Here is an 18,659-nt window from a genome sequence, read left to right as displayed (position 1 = left end):
GGTTGGTCTCCAGTGACCTGCCCAGTGGCCATAAGTGTCTGGCGTAGGCCACCATTTTGTTAACTAGAACCAAGGGGGCTGGTGTCCCTGGATATTCACTCCTTCATTTGTTCATTCATTCATTCAGTGTTTATTGAGCACCTGCAGTGAGTTACACACTGGGAATCCTACGCTGAGCATGCAGGCTGTGTGATGGGTGTTCATGGTGGGGCAAGCTTGACTCTGCATGGTCCCTGTAGACAAAGCATGTGGATTTGGGGCTCAGATCAAGACTGTTACCCTTCCACTGCAGCCTCCTAGCCTGAGGGTTTGGGGGTGGGAGTGAGCCAGGCTTACATTCTAATGAAGGAGAAAGGAAAGAAAGGAAGAAACTAGAAAACATGTGCCGATGTAAGTGATTGGCTCAAAGGAAGTCCCTGGTGAACAGCAGCTGTGATGGTGATGACTAGTGCCAGTGTGATCGAGGGCGATTTGGGCTGTTCTACTCGAGGATGGCTCCCTCTTAGTTCATGTGTCCCCAAGAGGCTGGGTGACCCTCCTTCAGGACGCTTCCTGGAGACACTGTGCCCAGTGTCCTGTGAGATCCCCTGTAGCTCTGATGAGCTGCCCTGTCCGTCCAGACCTGTGTTACGAACAGGATTTAAAGTGAACTCAGCTTACACCCGGGCCCCAGGTGCATCCTTTTGGCCGTCTCGTCTCTTCTCTGCCGGGAGTGGGGACCCACATCCCTGGACTGGTGAGTCCTCCATCTCTAGGCCTTACAGGACGTGACTTTGGGTTCAGAGCCCTGTTTGGAAGCCACGATCATGCAGAGGCTCGCGTCAGAGGCCGCCCAGCAGAGGGACAGGCGGGAGGAGTGGAAGGGCTCCGGAGAGCTCAGTTCTGACTCCAGCTGCAGCCAGAGATAATGCACGTTAAGCACCTGGCTCTAGGCCATGTTTCCACAGCTCCTGTTTTTAAAGCACCAACTCCTGGGAGCTTCTGAGAAGGAGGGGGAGGAAGAGGGGTAAAACGAGGAGGAAGAGGAGAAGTGGCAGAACTGTTCTTCCACACCTGGGCTGGGCTGGTCTTGCCAGACCTGTGGACTAGGAGAGGACCAATTTCCCCACAGTCCAGGGCACCTCCTTCCAGCGATTTTAAGCCATTGAGTAATAGTAATAATGATAACAACAACAGTGACTAACATTGATGGCATAGTTTAAGTCCTGGTGATAAATGACCAGTACATTCCCAACCTCAAGGTGCTCACAGGCCTTGGGTTGGGAGTGGGGAGATAAGACGCATCAGGATGCACTGAGTTAAGGGACCGGAGGCCTGAGCAGCGATTACGGACCCTGGGGTGTGTGACCGTTGGCTCTGTATCAGCCGGGGAAGGCTGGCTCTGCAAGGCCGGGAGGTGGCTCCTCACCCTGTGGGTGGTCCAGAGCGGGAGGAGGCAGTGATGCTGGAGCTGCTCTGTCAGACCCGGGTCTTCTCTCTTCTCCCTTCTGCTTTCTGGACAGGGGAGGCTTTTCTTGGTGATGGCAGGGCCGAGGGTGGGTTGACTCCTCTTTGGAAGAACATCTTGCGTGCAGACTTCTGTAGCTTCAGTGCTGGGGACAAGCTGAGGTGGCACATTGGTTTTGGTTAGGGGTGTGTGTCAATGGGAGCCGAGGATGTGCTGAGGGGCCCCTTACTTCTGGGTGCCAAGGCCTCAGACAGGCCCCAGTGGCGTCTGCTCTTTCTGTGGCCTGTTCTCAAGCCCTGGAGTGTGGGAGGCAGAGTCTCGAGAGCTCCGGGTCTGGCGGGATCCAGCCCCCATGTGCAGGGCCTCCTGTGCCCCCGAGTGCTTACTGTGGGGCAGTGTCCTGGTTCTGTGGCCACCTGCCCTGTCTGTAGTCACCCCCATTGGGACCTCGGTCTCCACTTCTGTAAGGTGCGTTGTCGCCAGAAGTGATTTCTAAGGCCCTTTCCAGGCAGACTTTCCGAGCTGAGGTCTTGTGTCACCTCAGCCCTTTTTCTGTCTAAATGACTGCAAGTGTTATTCTCACTTCCCCTCTGCCCATCATGGGCATTTCACACAGATTTAAAGTCGCTCGCAGAAACTGTTGGGACCCCAGTGCAATGTGCCCCGAGAACACTGATAATACCCGACAGTCTTAGAGCCTGAGTTACATGCCAGACAACCCCACAGGTGGGTACCATGTTGTCCCATTGGACAAATAATGGAACTGAGGCTCAGAGGCCAGGGGAACTTGCCCAAGGTCACTTAGGCAGTAAAGAGGTGTGCCAGGCTCCTGCCACTTCCCCATCGTGCCTCCCACAGGGAAGTGGGTGGGCAGAGGAGGTTCCGTTTCCAAATCGTCCAGGCCAAGTTACTGAGTTAAACACCATTTGCTTTCAAAGCCCCCCCAGCGTCCATCCATGCTGGGAGAAAGGAGGGTGGGTGGGAAACCGGCATCACATTCCCGTCTAGTCATAAATGTGGATGCAAATTATTTTCTCTGGCATTCCAATTACATAGACGTTTGTCGCCGGCTGTGTGTTCTAACATGGAGTGTTCTCTCAGCTGCCATTTCTCCTCTCGCATTTGACACCGTTAGCCCACACGTCTGGCAGCGGCTGGGCTGGAGGGATCATTGGCTGGGGAGTGCCACAGGTGAGCTCAGAGCAGCCTCCCCCGGAAGGCTGAATGCAGCCCTCTGATGTTCCCTGGGTGGTCCCGAGGTAGAAGCTGGGGCGCTGCTACCCTCTCTCCTTTCACACTCTCTCCATCCTCCCTTCTTCTTCTCTCTTTTTCAAATTGCTCCCCGCCTGACATGCAGTCACAGATCCCACCCTTCTCCTGACACGCTGTGTGTGAATGAAGATGTGGGGTCTCGGGCATAGCAAGGTGCTCAGCAAGTCACAGAGACCAGGGGAGCCCCCTCTGATGCTCTAACTGACCACCGTTGGGAATGCAGAGACCCTTCAGAGAAGCCCCTTTAGAGCCAGGGTGCCCCTCTGGAAACCTCTGCAGAGGCTGGGTGGCCACCAGTCCAGGATGCTGGAGAAAAGGTGTCTGTGTAGGTGGGGTAAGTCAAGGGAACTCTGCAGTTCTTTTCCGTTCCCTGTGGTGCTGTCATTTAACTGTGAGACAGTACGACAGAGGCCCTCCGCAAGACCATGAAGTAGTGAAGTGGAGAGCTTTGGGGCCAGAAACCTGGGTTTGAGTTGTGGCACTGGGCACTTCCTAGCTGTGTGACCTTGGGCATGTTACCTACCCTCTCTGATCCCTGATTCTCTCATCAGTAAGGTGAGAACCCACATACCTTCCTTGCCACCTTGCTGGAAGGATTAAACAAGATCCTGTGTGAGAAAGGGCTGGCATTTTCTCAATGAGCGCCAGAAAGGATATCTCATGACTTTATAGCTACGAAGTCACAGCTTCATGTGGAACCCCAGGAAGGAACATCCCAGGATGAATGACTGACCAGCTGAAAGGCAGACGAGGAGGAATAGTTCTGAGTGGGGGACTCCTCCCTCTCCAGCACCTCAGGGCACACCCCTGGTTCTGCACCCTTAAAGGGGGGCAAGCGTGCAGCCAACCCAGAAATCCCTGGGCTTTGAAAATTCATGGATTCATACCAAGAAATATGCATAATGTTTGGTTGTACACAGTAATAATGCTGATAAACAGACTATCACCAGCAATCGCAGTGACCGTGTGGTGAGCGCCCGTGTCTGCCAGGCCCATCACACACGTTATCTCTCCCCCTTATTGCACTGCCCCTGCAAGCGAAGACCACTTCCCCCATTGCACAGAAGGGAAACTGAGTCCAAGAGAAGGGCAGTAACTTGCCCAAGGCTAGGCGGCTAGGAAGTGGCAGAGCTCTTTTGAGCCTCTGTCTCTTTGGTTCCAAACTCCGAGCTCTTCAGTCCCGAGGCCTGCAGGTCCTGCAGCTCACGCACTGCCCAGCAGGGTGGACCGCTCCCAGGAGGCCCCCAGCAAATGCCGGGTGTAGCGCCTTGCCGGGAGCAACAGCCCTTATGTAAGCAGCCGGGCTGCAGCACGTGGAGGCTCCATTTCGCTGCGGGGAGCCAATAGCCCGCTGGTGGTGGCGCTGGGGGTGGCGTGGGCTGGGGGTGTCATCAGCCCTGAGCACCCCCAGCACTGCACCGCCAGCGAGCCCTGACACCGGGTTAAGTCGCCTGGCAGCCTCTGGCTGCAGCTGGGAGCACGCCTGGTTCCCATTCGGGCGCTGTGGTTTTGATTAGCTGTTCTGCGAGGCGGGCCTGGTGGTGAGTCCATGGGAGCTCCGCTGGAACAGAGGGTCCCCCGCCCGGCCGCCACGGCCCCCCCTCCTGGCAGCCCCAGACTCCAGATGTTCCGAGCGCTCGCTGGGAAGGCCTGCTGGCGCCACGGAGGGCAGAGGGCAGGGAAAGCACGCGAGCTGGAAGCCCAAGCACTCAGTCACCGCAGGCCTTGGCAGCCGGCCCAGCCCTCTGCTGGCACATTCCCCAGCTCTCCCCTGGCCATCTGTTCCCAAAAAACCCTTTCAGAGCCTCATCATCACTCAGGATACAACAGCGCGAGCAGCTGGTTTGGAGGCGGCAGGGAAAACCGTGCAAAAGGTCCTTTGTGAGAGAGGAAACTCGCTTATGAATAACAGGGCTGATGCCGTAAAAGTTGGCGGCTGGAATTTGTGTTTCTCAGGCGCCGCTGTTTTCTCTTGACTTTTTATCTCTGGTTTTTATTTTGTTTCCCCTCGTTTTCTTTTAATGTTGTTTCTTCCTCCTCTTATACCCGTTGTGACTTTTCTTCCTCCTCTAAGGTGCCCAAAGGCCACTAATTAATTCTCCTGGATGCTGCTGAACTTTTTTTGCTTCTCAAAGCTTTTAAAATTGGGGATGGTTGGAAGCGACTGTTTTTATAAAACCTCAGCTAAAGGGGACAGGTGAGAAAGAAGGTCCCTGGGAGGGCACGGTGTGGGCAGAACGCAGCCCAGTGATGTTCAGGTCTTAGACGGGCAGCAGAAAGTCATAAACCCAAGCATAAAGATGTGAACAGTGTCCACACAGAGGGAGGGACCGGGGGCCAGAGATAACATGGCGACCCCTGTCAACTCATCAGAGAGCAACACAGAGACCCTTTGGGAGAACAGTGGCATTAATAACACCCCAGTGGCTGGACGCCTCAGCTGATTGCAGTATGACATGAAGCCTTTTTTAAGAACTGAATGCTTCTGCCACCAGAAGCTCCTGGGAGATGTCTGCCTGGGATCTGGGCACCTCCTGGCAGCAGTCGCTGGGTGGCCTGTCCGGGGCCCATCGGGTGCTGGGGTAGGGCTGGCAGCTGGGAGGCTAGCGCTGGGAAGGAAAGAAGAGGGCAAGGCCTGGCCGCCTTCCTCACACCCCCCAGAACCCCCAAAGAGGAGCTGTGAGTCAGGCCTGGCGCTGCCGAGTGGAGGTGGGGAGAGGGTCGCCTCCGGAGCGTCAGATGGTGGTGATGTGATGGGGGGCACAGGTCGGCGGCAGGGGACTGGGGGTTTCTCCTTTTCTTTCTCAATTCCCTGCACCTCTTTTCCACCGCCTGCCCCCTGCTGTCCCATGAGAGCCAGAAGCTCCAGCAGCCCCTCAGCCCGGCAGTGGAAAAAGCCTGTCACCTGCGCTGCTGTGGGTGACAGGCTTTTCACAAGCCGAGGATTCCGGGCTTTGGGGGGCGTGAGTGCATTTCATCTGCACTTTACTCAGGCCCGGTATTCATGCCTCTTGCCCGCCTCTCTCCTCTCTCCTCCCCTCCCCGTTTCAGTTGGAGAGATGGCAGCTCCGGCAGGACCAAATGTTTGTGTTTATCGCAATCTCTGGGCGGTAAATCTCACCGTCTGAAGGGCTCAGCGTGGGCCGAGACCCACCCTCCCGCTGTGGCCTCTGTGGGCAGGTGTCTGGGTCTGGACTCTGAGCTAGCCTCAGCTCTGCCCTCGGGGCTGTGTGACTGGGTGGCTTTGATCCAGTGTCTTATCTGGAAGATGCGCAGCCTGCCTCCCGGATCCCTCCAGGGATCAGTGACATAAAGGATGTGAAATCGTTTTGTGAACTCTGCCCTCCCTCCCACGTCTCCCGTGTGAGAAGTTGGTCTTCATGGGGCCAAAGGTGAGGAGGACCTGGGGCAGGAAGAGTGGCCACTGGGCCCAGGACCCTGGTGATGATGTGGAGTCGGACCAGTGGCCAGAAATTGCTCTTCAGCCTGAGGCTTCCAGAGGACAGGGCTGCCCTCCCACTGGAGTGACCAGGCCTGCCCTGCCCACTGCCCAGCCTTGAGCCCCTGTACCCAGCACAGTAGAAGGCCTGGAACAGAGGGGCACCAGCAGGCCCTGGTTCCCGTCAGTCCCTGAGCACTTCATCCCCTTTCTACCTGCCCCAGCAGACCAGAAAGCTGGTTCTTGGGGAAATTATAAAGCCCTGCCTTCCTTGAGCTCCTAGCATAAATGTTTCTAGAAGGCGAAGTAGGGAGTCATTCCTTCCTTCATGGCCCTCCTGCTCTCTACCCAGAATTCCTGGCCACCTGCGGCCTGGCCCAGCTGCCCAGCTGCTCCCCACCCGAGCCCCTCCCAGGAGCTTTGCCAAGAGCCAGGTCTGAGCACCTCCCTACCCTGCTCAGGACTCCTTCAGGGGCTCCCCAAAGGCCAAGGGTACAGGCCAGACTCCCTTATAGGGCATCTGACCCTCCCCCACCCCGCAGCGACCTGGCTCCCGCCGGTCGTTCCCTGTGTCCCAGTTGACACTCCAGCAACATGGAACTCCTCGCCCAAAGGGCCTATTTTTGGCCTCTGTGCTCATGCTGTCCCTTCTGCCTGGAATGCCCTTCTCCCCTGTCTGGCTGGCTAACCCTGCTCATTCTGGAAAGCTCAGTTCCTCCTGGAAGCCCTCCCTCACCCCTACCCCAGCCTCCTCCTCAGGGCCCCATAGCGTGGCCACCTCACTGCCCCTACACAGGGATGTGATGGTCTCCTTCAGGAGAGCATCCTATGATATACTGTGAAGTAATGGTATAAAATATTGTGTGATACTCCATTATGTGCTATGTGGGGCTCATTGTATGTCATTATATTATATTTTCAGGTAACGTGTGACATAAGTTATGTGATATTATAGGCCCTGTACCGCATTACGTTATGTTACACCATGCCTGCGAGTGCTGCCTCTCCAGCTAGATGTGAGCCCTTTCATCCTTGTGTCCCAGCTCCTGACACATAGTAGGCCCCCAAATAATGACACACTACAATCCACGCAGCTGGGGCTGAACATTCTTGTGCTGAAGGCAAAGACTCTAGGGAAGGGAGAACTGGGGGCTTCAGGACACAGCCAGGGAAATGCCCCTGGGCTCCCCCTGGCCCCTGTTTGGGGAGCTTCACCCTTGTTCTCTTGAATCAGTGGAAAGCTTTGCATTTCAAATCACGGACACCCCTCAAGCAGCAGTTTAAACTAACAGGGGCTCCTGTTTCTCATAGTTAGGAAAGCTGAGGGAGGCAGCGGCTCCCTGGGCTCCAGGCTCCTTTTGGTCTTCACCTCATGGCTGCATAGTGGCTGCCACAGCACCAAGCGCTTTATCCTCATGCTGCATCCAGAGATAGGGCAGGGGCTGCAAAGAGCATTTTTCCTCACCAGTTCAGTCAGTCCTGCACAGACATCCCTTACCTGCCCTGAAAGAAGGATTGCTCCCTCTGAAGCTGAGAAAGATGTCAGGATGTCTCAGCTGGGGGCGGACAGCAAGGTAAACAGCCACAAGTCTCATCCTTGGAGGACTGGCCCTGATGGTGACAGGGTGATTTTCTTCCCAGTGGGGCTAACCAGGGTCATAACCTTAACCACAGTGCCAGAACCCCACTTGCACGGGCTTGCCCACTCCTCACCACAGCCCTGCAACGTGAGTGCCAATAGTCCTATTTTCCGTTGATGGCACTGAGGTTCAGAGAGCCTAGGCGACCAGGCCAGGCCGCTGGCGACCTTGTACCCCTGCACAGTGCTTTCCGGTTTCCCTTTATTCTCTTGAATCCTACAGCAGCCTTCTGAGGCCGACCTCCTGAGGTCCACGTTACTAACCGCGGGAGCTAGATGGGGAGGCTGGAACCCAGAGAGGGGAAGTCACTCCGGGTCACACAGCTGGGCCGGGCGGGCGGGGCCGAGGCAGGCTGGTCCAGCCCCATGAAACAAGTGCTTCTGAATGCAGACCATCACCATCCTCTCTCCCCAAGGTGAGGGGAGAGTGGCAGGGGGTGTCTGGCTGCACAGGGCCCGGCGCTGGGAGATGGTCTGAGTCTCAGCCCAGCTGCTCAGAAGCTCTGTAACCTCAGACACTTGCCTTCTCCAGGCTTCACTTTCCTCATAAAACGTGGCTAAAAATATCAGTGGGTGAGGATGATTCAAGGAATGATGGCCGTGAAAGGGCTTTGTCAACTGGAAGTGCTGCACAGTCAGAGGGGGTTCCTGGAGGACACTGCTGGTCCATCAGGAAGGTGGGCAGGGGGACCCCAAGTGTCCCCTCCCCGCCCAGTAACTTAAGGAATGGATACCAGACTGGGCTGCCCACCGAGGACTTGATTCCGTTGCCAGGCAGAGGACACCGGGTCTGTCCTCTGCTCTCTGCCGTGTGTGTGAGCACACACATGCACAGGTATGCTGGCATGTCTGTAGGCACCATCTGTCAAGATCAGATGGAGGGCCTCCCACTTGGTGGGCCGAGTTCCTGTCCAGGTGGGAAGAGGTTGCACACTGGGGAGGTGCCTGGAGGTCTTAAAGGGTTTCAGAACTTGACCCTCTCCCCCAGGGGTCAGGAGCCCCTAGAGATGTTCCATCGGTAGCAGGCAGGATAGAGCCAGGCAGCTGGGCACAAGAGGGGTGGCCCCAGTGAGCCCACCCAAAACCTGGAGAACAGCGACAAGGCATTGCTGAGAAACACCGCAGCCCCTCCACGACAACGATGCTTTCCTGCCACCCCGTCCCCACCACCATGCGCACACAGGGTGTGGGTGGGCAGCCAGCGTGGTTATTTGCAAAGATTGATCCCCTTTGGCCCACCCACCCCCTCCACATATACACACTGTGACTCTTCACTTGTTCAGTCTCTTTAGTTACATGAGCAGAAGAGGATGAAGCGAGCATGAAGGGCCCTGCACATTTATTTAGGAATAAATAGTTTGGAGTGTTTACTGTATGCCAGGCATTATTCTAGGTGTCGGGTCACTTTGGAGAACAAAACAAAGGCCCCGCCCTTTGTAACACAGAGCTTAATGACACAAAGGCCGTGCATAGAAGATCATAGGAGGGTCCCCATGGGGACGTCTTTGGAGCCCACTAGTCTTAGTCTGTGCACAGTTCTTACAAGCCTGACTGCCTGGTGTCTCAGATCAGAGCAGCTGAACAGAGACAACCTATTGAAGGGGGAGGCCAGCTCCTGGGGCAGCTGGGGGCACAGCACCCAGAATCACGGCCAGGGGCCTGCTGGTGTGGGAAGAAACAGAAAAACAAAAGGAGCAGCGCCAGAGGCTCAGGAGAGCCGAGAGTTTGGGGGCCATTTAGTGTCGGGGTGAAGGGCCCCAGAAGCCTCGAGGACCTGGGGAATCTTCTGTAGACTGATGTTGCTGGGCTTGGCCTTGAGTTGTCAAGAGGAAGCTAACGTACACGCAGTAATACTGCACGGAGAATGCAGGGAAGTGCATCAGTCACTGGGGAAGAGCCTGTCCAAGCTGTTTTGGCAGAGAAGACGCGAGGCTTCCTTTCTCTGGGGAAATTCGCTTCTGCAGTGTGGCTCGTGCTCCCAGGATGTCAGCGCAGGGAGAGTGGGGGTCCTCGTCTGTTTTGCTCACTGTGGGATCCCCAGTGCTTCAAATGGAGCCTGGCCGGGTCTAAATGTTTGATAAATATTTGCCGAATGAGTGGAAGCACAAGGAAATGAGGGGTTTTCAGTTCTCTTCCACGATATCTATTGGGCAGCTCCTCTCTGCCCAGCACTGAGTGGGGCCCTGGCAATCTGAAGTAGAGACACAGTTCCTGCCTCGAGGAGCTGACAGGCAAATGGGGGGCAGAGGAGACACACACACACACACACACACACACACACACACACACACACACACGGGTGTGCTCTGATATGTGGCTGCCTAAGGCCGAGTGCTTGACTTTACAGTCCTTGTGTTCTTTAATCGTCCCTACAACCTCATGCAGTAGATTGATTAATATAATTACCTTTTTAGAGGTGAAAAACTGAGGCACAGAGAGGTTAAGTAATTTGCTCAAAGTCACACAGCTGGTAAAATGAGGAAGTCAGGATTCAAAAAGAGGCCATCTGATGCCATAGGTGGCACATTTAACCACTATGCTGTATTGCTGGGCAGTGGGTGTGCATTTGCACGTGCATGTGTGTGTGAGGGAGTATATGTATGTGCACTTATGTGCGAGTGTAGGCATGCATGTAGGTGAAAGGATCGTTTTTCTTCCCAGTCTTGGCCTCTCCCTTGTGCAACTGGAAGCTACTTTTGTGGTGTCACTGATGGACGGGGTGGCAGTGAGTAAAGAGCCCTGATCAAGGATGTCCCGCCCCTGCCTGGATCCCATGGTGGCTCCACAGTCTAGCTGTGAGGGGCTTAGGGATGAGGGGAGGGGCAAGGGGAAGTGTTTAACTTAAAAGTGTGTTTGTACGCTGTTTTTGTGGAAATTGGTTATTTGGGCTGTCTGGGGGCCTCCTGGCCTCTCCCAGGCACCCATTATTGTCCCCACTGGTCCTGAAATATCCACAGCTAGCGGGTGTCCTGGAGACACGCTGTGGTCTTTGCAGAGGCTTGCTGGCCAGCACTTTGGCATGAGTTGGCTTGTCTGGTTGGTGCCTTATCACCCCTGCGGTCACTTTGTGGTAAGGACTGGGGAGGGGAGGCACTGAGAGATGCAGAAGAGTGATGAGGAGCAGTCCCCAGCCGGGGAGGAGGCAGGCCTGGTGGGGATCCGTTGACACTGTGATTGGGTGTGTGTGTATGTGTGTAGTGTGCAGAGGTGTTTATGTGAGGGTCATGAGTCAGGGCCTGCTAGGAAGCTGCGAGAGAGCAGGGCCTTCCTCACCTGGCTGGGCCACCTGTCTGCCCAGCTGTCTGCTCCCCTCCAGCCTGGGTGCCTCCTCTGGCTATGGGGCAAGGTCATGGGCTCCTTGAGCTTCTGGGGCCTAGAACAGCAGCGTGTAGCCAAGTGCAATTGGCTGGACAACATCACAGGATGGGAAGCAGATGGGAAGCTGCAGCAGCCGGGCCTCAGCCCTCACCTGGGCCAGCTCGACCCTCCGGTGCCCTGTACTGAGGGTGGAGTGGGGTGGGGGCCAAAAAAGACAGATAGGCTGACAGACGTGGAGAGAGAAACAGAGGAGAAGCCAAGAGAGAGTTGGCACAGAGACGCATAGGCAGAGTATGGAGAGGGAAACAGAGAGAATGGCGGCCAGAGAGAGTGGCCTGCAGCCCAGGAAGGCGTCAGCATGGCGGGGGCCTCGGGTCTCCCTGGCCGTCCCCTGCAGGCCCAGGGGGCTCCTTGTGAGCTCTGGCTCTGGGAGTGCAGGCTTCCCACGGCTAGCCACCTTCCCTTAGGCTCCAAGGGACGAACGCTGAGATTTTCCTAGAACCAAGGGAGGTGGCAGCAGGGTGGATGGCTTGGGGACTTGCCAGTCCCGTTTGCCAGTGAAGAAGCTGACCTCTCTAGGGGTCAGGGGGTCTGCCTGCTCTGCTGCATCCTAGCAGTGTGACCTGGGGCGGGCGAGGAAACTGCTCAGGCCTGCATTTCCTCGTCTGCAAAATAGAAGCAGCGATGGCCGCCTCCCAGGGATTGTGTAAGGCAGCACACGCAAAGGAGTGTAGCGTGGTGATGATGGCAGTCGCGCCACCAATACCTTGTGGCACAGAGGGATGTAGGAGGAGTGGGTATGGCAAGCTGCAGGAGTTCTGAGGAGAAACACGCTTTCCCCAGCCTGCAGTGGCCGTGGGGAGCCGAGGAGTTAAGAGGACTTGAGCTGGCCCTTGTCCTGGACTGGGGGGACAGCAGGGACATAGCCAGCAGAACCCTGCCCTCCTAGAGCTTAGGTTCCAGTGGGCGAGAGTAACTCCAAGTAAGGCTTCAGGACAGTGGGGATCCATGGAGAGCACTCAGTGCTTGCCCAGAATTCCTGGGACCAGCTCCGCCTCCAGGATCTTAGCACAGGAGGGGTCCCCAGGGTGACCTGCTCTCATCCTCAGCCTTGTCTGACGCGGTGATTGTTTCTTACAGGTAGGAAAGTTCTTCTGTATGTCATTGACTGACTGAGGTTTGAACATATCCATTGTCCTTGGTAAAGGAGGGGTTTAGACTGCCAGACGCAGCCATGCCCCCGACCTGGGGAGCTGGGGCCTGCGGGGCAGCTGTCTGCAGGCTGTATCCCGGAGCCCCTGCAACCTCAGTCATTAGGCTGATGAGCAGCCTTGAGGAACACAACAGGGACTGGGCGGAATCGACAGCATTTTCCAGCAACAGTGGTTTCCGGCTTTTCCCTGGGAAGGACTGTAAGCTGCCCCAGGGCAGGGACTCTAACCCCAGAGCCTGTCTCAGAGCTGGCACCCACGGGGAACGCAATAAACCTTTGTCGAGTAAATGAATTTTTCTCCCAATTCATGGTCCCCAGGCGGATTCTCCTGGCTCACAAGGGGCTCTGGCCATAACTTTGCAACTCTTAGATGCCTGCAACCTTGGAGGGCCCTCCCAGCCCGGACACAGTGTGATCCTTGATTCATGCCATTGTCCTGCTCCTGGCAAATAGCAGCCAACTCCAACTGCTCATAAATTTCCTGCCTGTCACCCGTGGCGCCCAGGCCAGGCGGGCGGAGGCGCTGGGGGTGGGCTGGTGCATACCTGCTTCCAGTTCCCTGGGAAGTTTGGAGGCCAGAAGCCCAGGCCTGTGCTTGTGCCCAGAATAACCTCAGCAGAGCCTGGCCCTTGGAGAAGACGTGAGAGCAGATCTGCCAGACGCAAAGATGTATGGCTGGTGTGTTAGAGAAAACACAAACACCGGCTTGCAGTGCAGTTTGCATAACATGACTCCGCTTTCATAAAATCCTAAATAGGTATGCCTAAGCATAGGGAAAGTATATGGAGCAGTAGCTACCAAATGTATCTGGGGTTTTCCCTCTGTGGGGAGACTGAGGTAATTTAAATTTTTTTCTTCTGTTCACTCATCTATATTTTCTAATTTTTCTATAATTAACATGTACTACCTATGCAATTAAAAAATTTTTAACAGCTTTATTGAGATTATAGTTCACTCATTTAAAATGTACAATTCAGTGGTTTTTAGTATTTTCACAGATATGTGCAACCATCACCACTGTCAATTTTAGAACATTTTCATCAGCCCCAAAAGAAACCTTGTGTGCTTGTCTATCACCTGCTCTCCCTAGGTGCCCCCTTCCTCCAGCCCTAGGCAACCACTAATCTGTTGATTTCCCTGTTCTGGACATTTCACGTGAATGGAATCATATAACATGTGGTCTTTTGTGTCGGGCTCCTTTCACTTAGCATACTGTTTTCAAGCTTAGTCCATGTTCTGGCATGTATCAGTACTTCATTCCTTTCTATGGCAGCATACTATTCCATTGTATGAATCTACCACGCTTTGGTTATCCATTTATCAGATGATGGACTTGACTTATGTAATTTTAAAAATCGTGTTTATTTTTTAAAAAGAATCCATTGAAAGCAAATCGGTCAAGATGACAGTTGGTTCAGAGTGACTATTTCTGGTTGCTTGTTTTGAGGCTTTTCAGCCTGTGATGCCATTTTATGTTTTCAAACACCAGTTAGTCAAGCTGAGAACCCACTCTTTGCAGGAACATGAGCCAGTTCCCTCTGGTGCCTCTGCTGTGTGCCAGGCCCTGCCGAGGTTGCAGCTCCATTTCTCATTGATTCTTTGCAGCCAGCCTAGAAGGTGGGTCCCATTACTGTGCTCATTTTAAAGAGGAAACTGAGGCTCGGAGAGGTTAACCAGCCTGCCCAGCACCCCACTGCCTGCTGACTTTGGGGCCAGGATGAACCCCAGTGTTCAGCATTCAGAACCGAATATGAACCACCTTTCTGACCCACACATTAGTGTACTTAAAAGCGAAAAGTAAAATCATGGCGAATAGTGTGGGTCTTGAAAAATACTCCTCCCATGTCCTCCCTGCTTGCCTTTCATGTTTTAGTATTAAAGTGACATTTGAAATCTGACCGCTCTTTTTAGGACAAACCAATAAAAAAAAAATTGTCAGGATTTCAATCTCATTGGACATTCTTTTCTGCATGTAGAAGGCTGTATCCAAATTGCTTAGATATAGAAAAATGTATAATTTGAAAATAGTGAAAAATGGTTAAGTAGGTAAAGTGGATATCGGAGACTGAAAATGAATTTAAAGGGTAAAATAACTTAGCAGGCAGATATCATTTTTTAAATGCCCCCACAGTGGTAGAATTACCCTGCAGCAGGCAGAAGTAATCAAGAGAGGAAACCAGTCCACTTAAAGCCAGAGACAAACTTAGAAGCAGAGGAGGTATAATTAGGAATAAGAAAACTGGAAGTGAACAAAAGCAGAAAAGATGCGAACTTGTTCCAGAGTTCATGACAATTACCAGGAGATCCCCTAAAGCATAGGCACATTTATAGAAATGCTCAGTGTTCCCTCTGAAATAGGAAACATACCCCATGGTATGTAGAAGCTACAGAAAAGAAAATGCCTGTGACTGGACATATTTATTCACTCGTTCAACAAATATTTATGGAAATGCTCCTGTCTGGCACTGTTCTGGGCCCTGGGGCTACAGCAGGGAACAAAGCAGACCACGTCCCTGTCCTCGTGGGGCTGAAGTTCTGACCACAAACTAGTGAGCCAATGAGAAGATGATTTCTGAGTGTGATCAGCTCAGCCACTCTGCCCCACTGACCAAGTCATCTTGATCGAACTCAGCAGGTCAGATGAGCTGAAAGGGACCCGAGAGGCCATCCTGTCTAGTCTTTTCAGAGTTTATGTTAGCAGCAGAACCTGTGTTAAAGGGCCTCTTCTATGGAGAGGGGCTGTGATGCAGGGAGCTCCTCAGGGCAGTGAGCCAAGATCCTCACCCAGCCATACCCAGAGCCTTGGCCCACAGCGGAAACGTGCCCCCCAGAAGGCCAGAGTGGGAGGGATGAGAGAGGGCCTCTCAAGGTGGGCTTCTCACACGGGTGACACAGGATGTTGCCAGGTTACAGAAGGGGTCTGTGGTGTGGTTGTCACAGGGGGAAGTACATGCCAGCTTCCTCCCCTCTATTTGCAATTCACGTGCGCGTGCGCCCGCATTCACACACACACACACACACACCCCCCCACACACATACACAGTCCTTTCTGAAGGGGTGGCATCAGTGTTTTGTCTCCTATCCCTCATCCACAGCCAGTATTGGTCCAGGGGAAGAAATCTGACTGAGGCTGGATCAATCTGCTGTCTCCGCTGGGCATTTGGGGTTGGGATGCTGAGACTGGGCCAGCTGGTAGTCAGACGGGAAGGAAGCAGAGACCTGGAAGTGGCCGAGTGCTGGTTTTGGTGGGCGCCTGGAGGGAAGGGCCACAGATTGCCCCTACTGAGGTCTCAAGCCTTTTGCTACCTTTCCTAAAACTCACCCCCTCCCACCCCTCCCCTGGCCTCTGAAATGCCCTTTTGGAGCCTGGAAGCTTGGAGTGAGTTTCTCACAATCACACGATCAAATGAGTTGGGAAAACAATGGGTCAGTAAAGCCACACGGATTTCTTTACTGCAGGACTTTTCAGAGGCTTGAATATGCTAATATACATAGTGACTTTCCAAGATGGGGCCAAAGTCTGTGGTGTTTCCCAGACTCATGGGTTGTACCTCACCTGACTAGTATTCTGCAGAGCACCCTTTGGGGAGTGCTAATCCCCTTGCTGTACTAGTGAAGGAATTAAAGCACAGAGAGAGAGTGAGTTCTCCAAGGTCACACAGCTGGTTAATCACAGAGAAGCTCTTGGCACCTAAGGCCTCCCAGTGTTCTTCCCACTGTGCCCCAATTGCCATAAGGCTTCCTTGGACAGATGATGCCTGTACTGGGATTTCTGGGTCAAGGTGGGTGGTGGGAACACAGGTCCAGTGTAGACACTGGGGAAACGGGGTCAAGAATTGAAAGTCAGGCCTTGGTGAGAGAAAGCTCGTTTACTTTCTCGTGGGTGGTAGCCACGTTCAGCAGGGTCTGAGACCTGATAGAGGCCTTGGGCCTAGGCCAGCTGCTCCAGCCACCTTTATGGGGAAGCCAGTAGGACAGCTCCAGGCACCCCAGCCTTCCACGCCTTCCCCCAGACCACAGGCAGACTGAACAAGAACTCTAGGCCCATCCTCTGCAGGGCCCGCCCAGGCAGCCAGCGCCGGGGTGACGTGGCTGTAAATCCCCCCATGGGCCACAGACCCAGTGCCATCCCCACGGTTTTCCTTTCCGCGTCTTAATCTTCCTCCTCAGACTCAGTAACAAAAAGCAGATTCCTGCTGGGGCCGGCCACGCACCGCACCGTGGGCTCGGAGAATGTGAGCCTGGGCTCACCACATCAAGCTGCTCTCTCCTCCCACTTCTCCTTTTTCCCTTCTCAGCCTCTGTTAGCTGGAGGACGCTGCTTCCTCCCGGCCCGGCCCCCTCGCCCTCCTTGGACCCCACTTCCAGCCTTGCCCCAGCCTCTCGTCTTGGCTGCCTGCCCAGCGGCGGCCAGGGCCTGTGGGGCTCACCAGGCCTGCGGTTAGCGGGCCCTCCAGCCCCGTGGTTTGGCTCCAGCCTGGCTCCCCGAGCCTCCGTTCCGGCAGGAGCAGCCTCTGTGTGGCAGAATCAACATTGCCGGTCTGGATTCAAATCCTGGTGCTGCCAACTTGTAGTACTTCCTTCTCTGAGCAGGGGATTGCTCACCTCTGAGATAGGCTGTAAGAAAGCTCCCTGGCATGTTGGACACGCCTGACAGATGTTTTGCTTCAAAAATAAGTCCTTGGCTGTTTGTTCAGGGTTGTTGCAAGAATGAAGAGAGAAGTACTGGGCTGCTTTATTAAGAGTGGGCTGCGCGGGGTTAAGGGACTGCTGTCATTCTTGTGCGTGTTCTGAGTGGACTTGGAGCCCTTGCTTGCAGAGCGTCCCCACCAGCCTGACCTCCCCCAAAAGCTGACGCCCCAGCAGCCCCCATGACCCCTCCCCATCTCCTGTCTCTTCCTGGTAGCATGTCACACCCTCTGGTCAGTTTTCTCGTCAGCAAGACCGAGTTCAGCTGCCAGAGTGAAGATTCCGAAGGTCAGGGCTGGGAGGAACTTAAAGATGATCAAACCTAGTGGTTTTCAAAGTGTGTTCCTTAGCACCCTGGGTTCTCAGAGGTGCCCCAGGCTCCGTGTTGGAGGGGATGCAATAGGACTCTGGGTCCCCCCCGCCCTGCTGCTCCACATAGACCGGAACCATGTTTATCTGTTGTCTGGGTTAGGATTCCACAGGTCAGACTTCATTTCTACTGCTCAAAAGAAAGTTTGCGAATTATTGACCTGCTCTAGCTGTGTCGTTTTACAGATGAGGACACGGAGGCCCAGGGAAGTTAAGTGACTTGTCTCAGGTCACCCCGCTGGTGGGTGGATGGGCTGCAGCTAGAGTCGGTCTCCTGACTCCTGGTGTAGTGCTCTTGTCTAAACAGCATAGGGGAAAGGGAGCCGTGGTTGGCCATGCCCGTAGAGGGCAGGCCTGACTCTGACATCCCTCAGAGGGGTGATGGGGGGATTGTGGTTTCGGCAACAGATGTCCCTGAGCTTCCTCTGTCCCTGCGGCCCAGCCCATCCCCCAAACCAACAAAATCAGCAGTAGCTCTGAAATGCAAAGGGCGGAGGAAGGGGATGATGTGAGCTCTGGAGGCAGCCGGTCCTGGGTCCGAATGCTCACTCCACCACTTGCTGAACCCCTCAAGAAGCTGTTCCCAGCCTGAGCTGTACAAGTCCCTCCCAGGGCAGCTGCGAGTATTGGGTGAGAGGAGGGGTTGGGGGTGCCGGCACCTGTACAGGTCAGCCTTCCAGAAACAGGAGTCAGGGCGAGGACGGGCTGCTTCTGACAGTTGGTTATTTCTTTCAGGAGTGACCGGCCCTGGGCTAGACCCAGGACGCTGCTGTGAGCCCTCTTTCCAGTCAAGCCTGAGGAGAAGGCGAGCTCGCCCAGTCCAGCCTCCTCTTCCTCTCCGAGATGCCACCAGACGCTCAGATCACCACCTGTCAGGGTCGGACAGGATCACGCCCGCCTCCCTTTCACCCTGCTGCCCTCCCGCAGCCACTCCGCAGTGACTTCGCACCTTGCCCTCCACCCGGTGGGGAGGGGAGAGCTCAGCCTTCCCCTTGCCCGGGGCCCGAGGCCCACCATCTGGCTGCAGAGATTCGTGGCCAAAGATTCGACAGACACTGAACAAAATGTGGTGAGCAAACCCCACGGTGAGAAGCCACACGGTTGCTCTGTGACTTGTGCTCCTCTTGTTGCCCAAGTCCCATCTCAAGCCAAAGACGAGTCAGCAGTTCCACTAGGAACTCACGGAAGGTTGGACACTTGGTGACCTTGGAAGCGTGTGGTCCTCTGACTCAGAACTTTCTTTCCACACGGGGCCCTAAGTCAGCTGGGTGCA

At 54.7% G+C, this 18,659-nt stretch overlaps 1 protein-coding gene across 1 annotated transcript in view; it reads left to right on the top strand.

The window, feature by feature from the left end:
- Positions 1 to 18,247, top strand: part of ATOH8 (atonal bHLH transcription factor 8) — a 29,603-nt gene extending 11,356 nt beyond the window's left edge. Inside the window, exon 3 of the mRNA XM_004437221.3 lies at positions 18,122 to 18,247. Coding sequence (XP_004437278.1) covers positions 18,122 to 18,127 — 6 coding nt within the window. The 3' untranslated portion in view covers positions 18,128 to 18,247. The remainder of the gene's footprint in view (positions 1 to 18,121) is intronic.
- The last annotated feature ends 412 nt before the right edge of the window (positions 18,248 to 18,659 follow it).

This window comes from Ceratotherium simum, chromosome 11 (assembly GCF_057802395.1).
Source record: "Ceratotherium simum simum isolate JZ-2026a chromosome 11, ASM5780239v1, whole genome shotgun sequence".
In the NCBI taxonomy this organism is placed as follows: domain Eukaryota; kingdom Metazoa; phylum Chordata; class Mammalia; order Perissodactyla; family Rhinocerotidae; genus Ceratotherium; species Ceratotherium simum.
The sequence above is the reverse complement of the archived record's forward strand: the minus strand, read 5'-3'. Positions and strand labels throughout refer to the sequence as shown.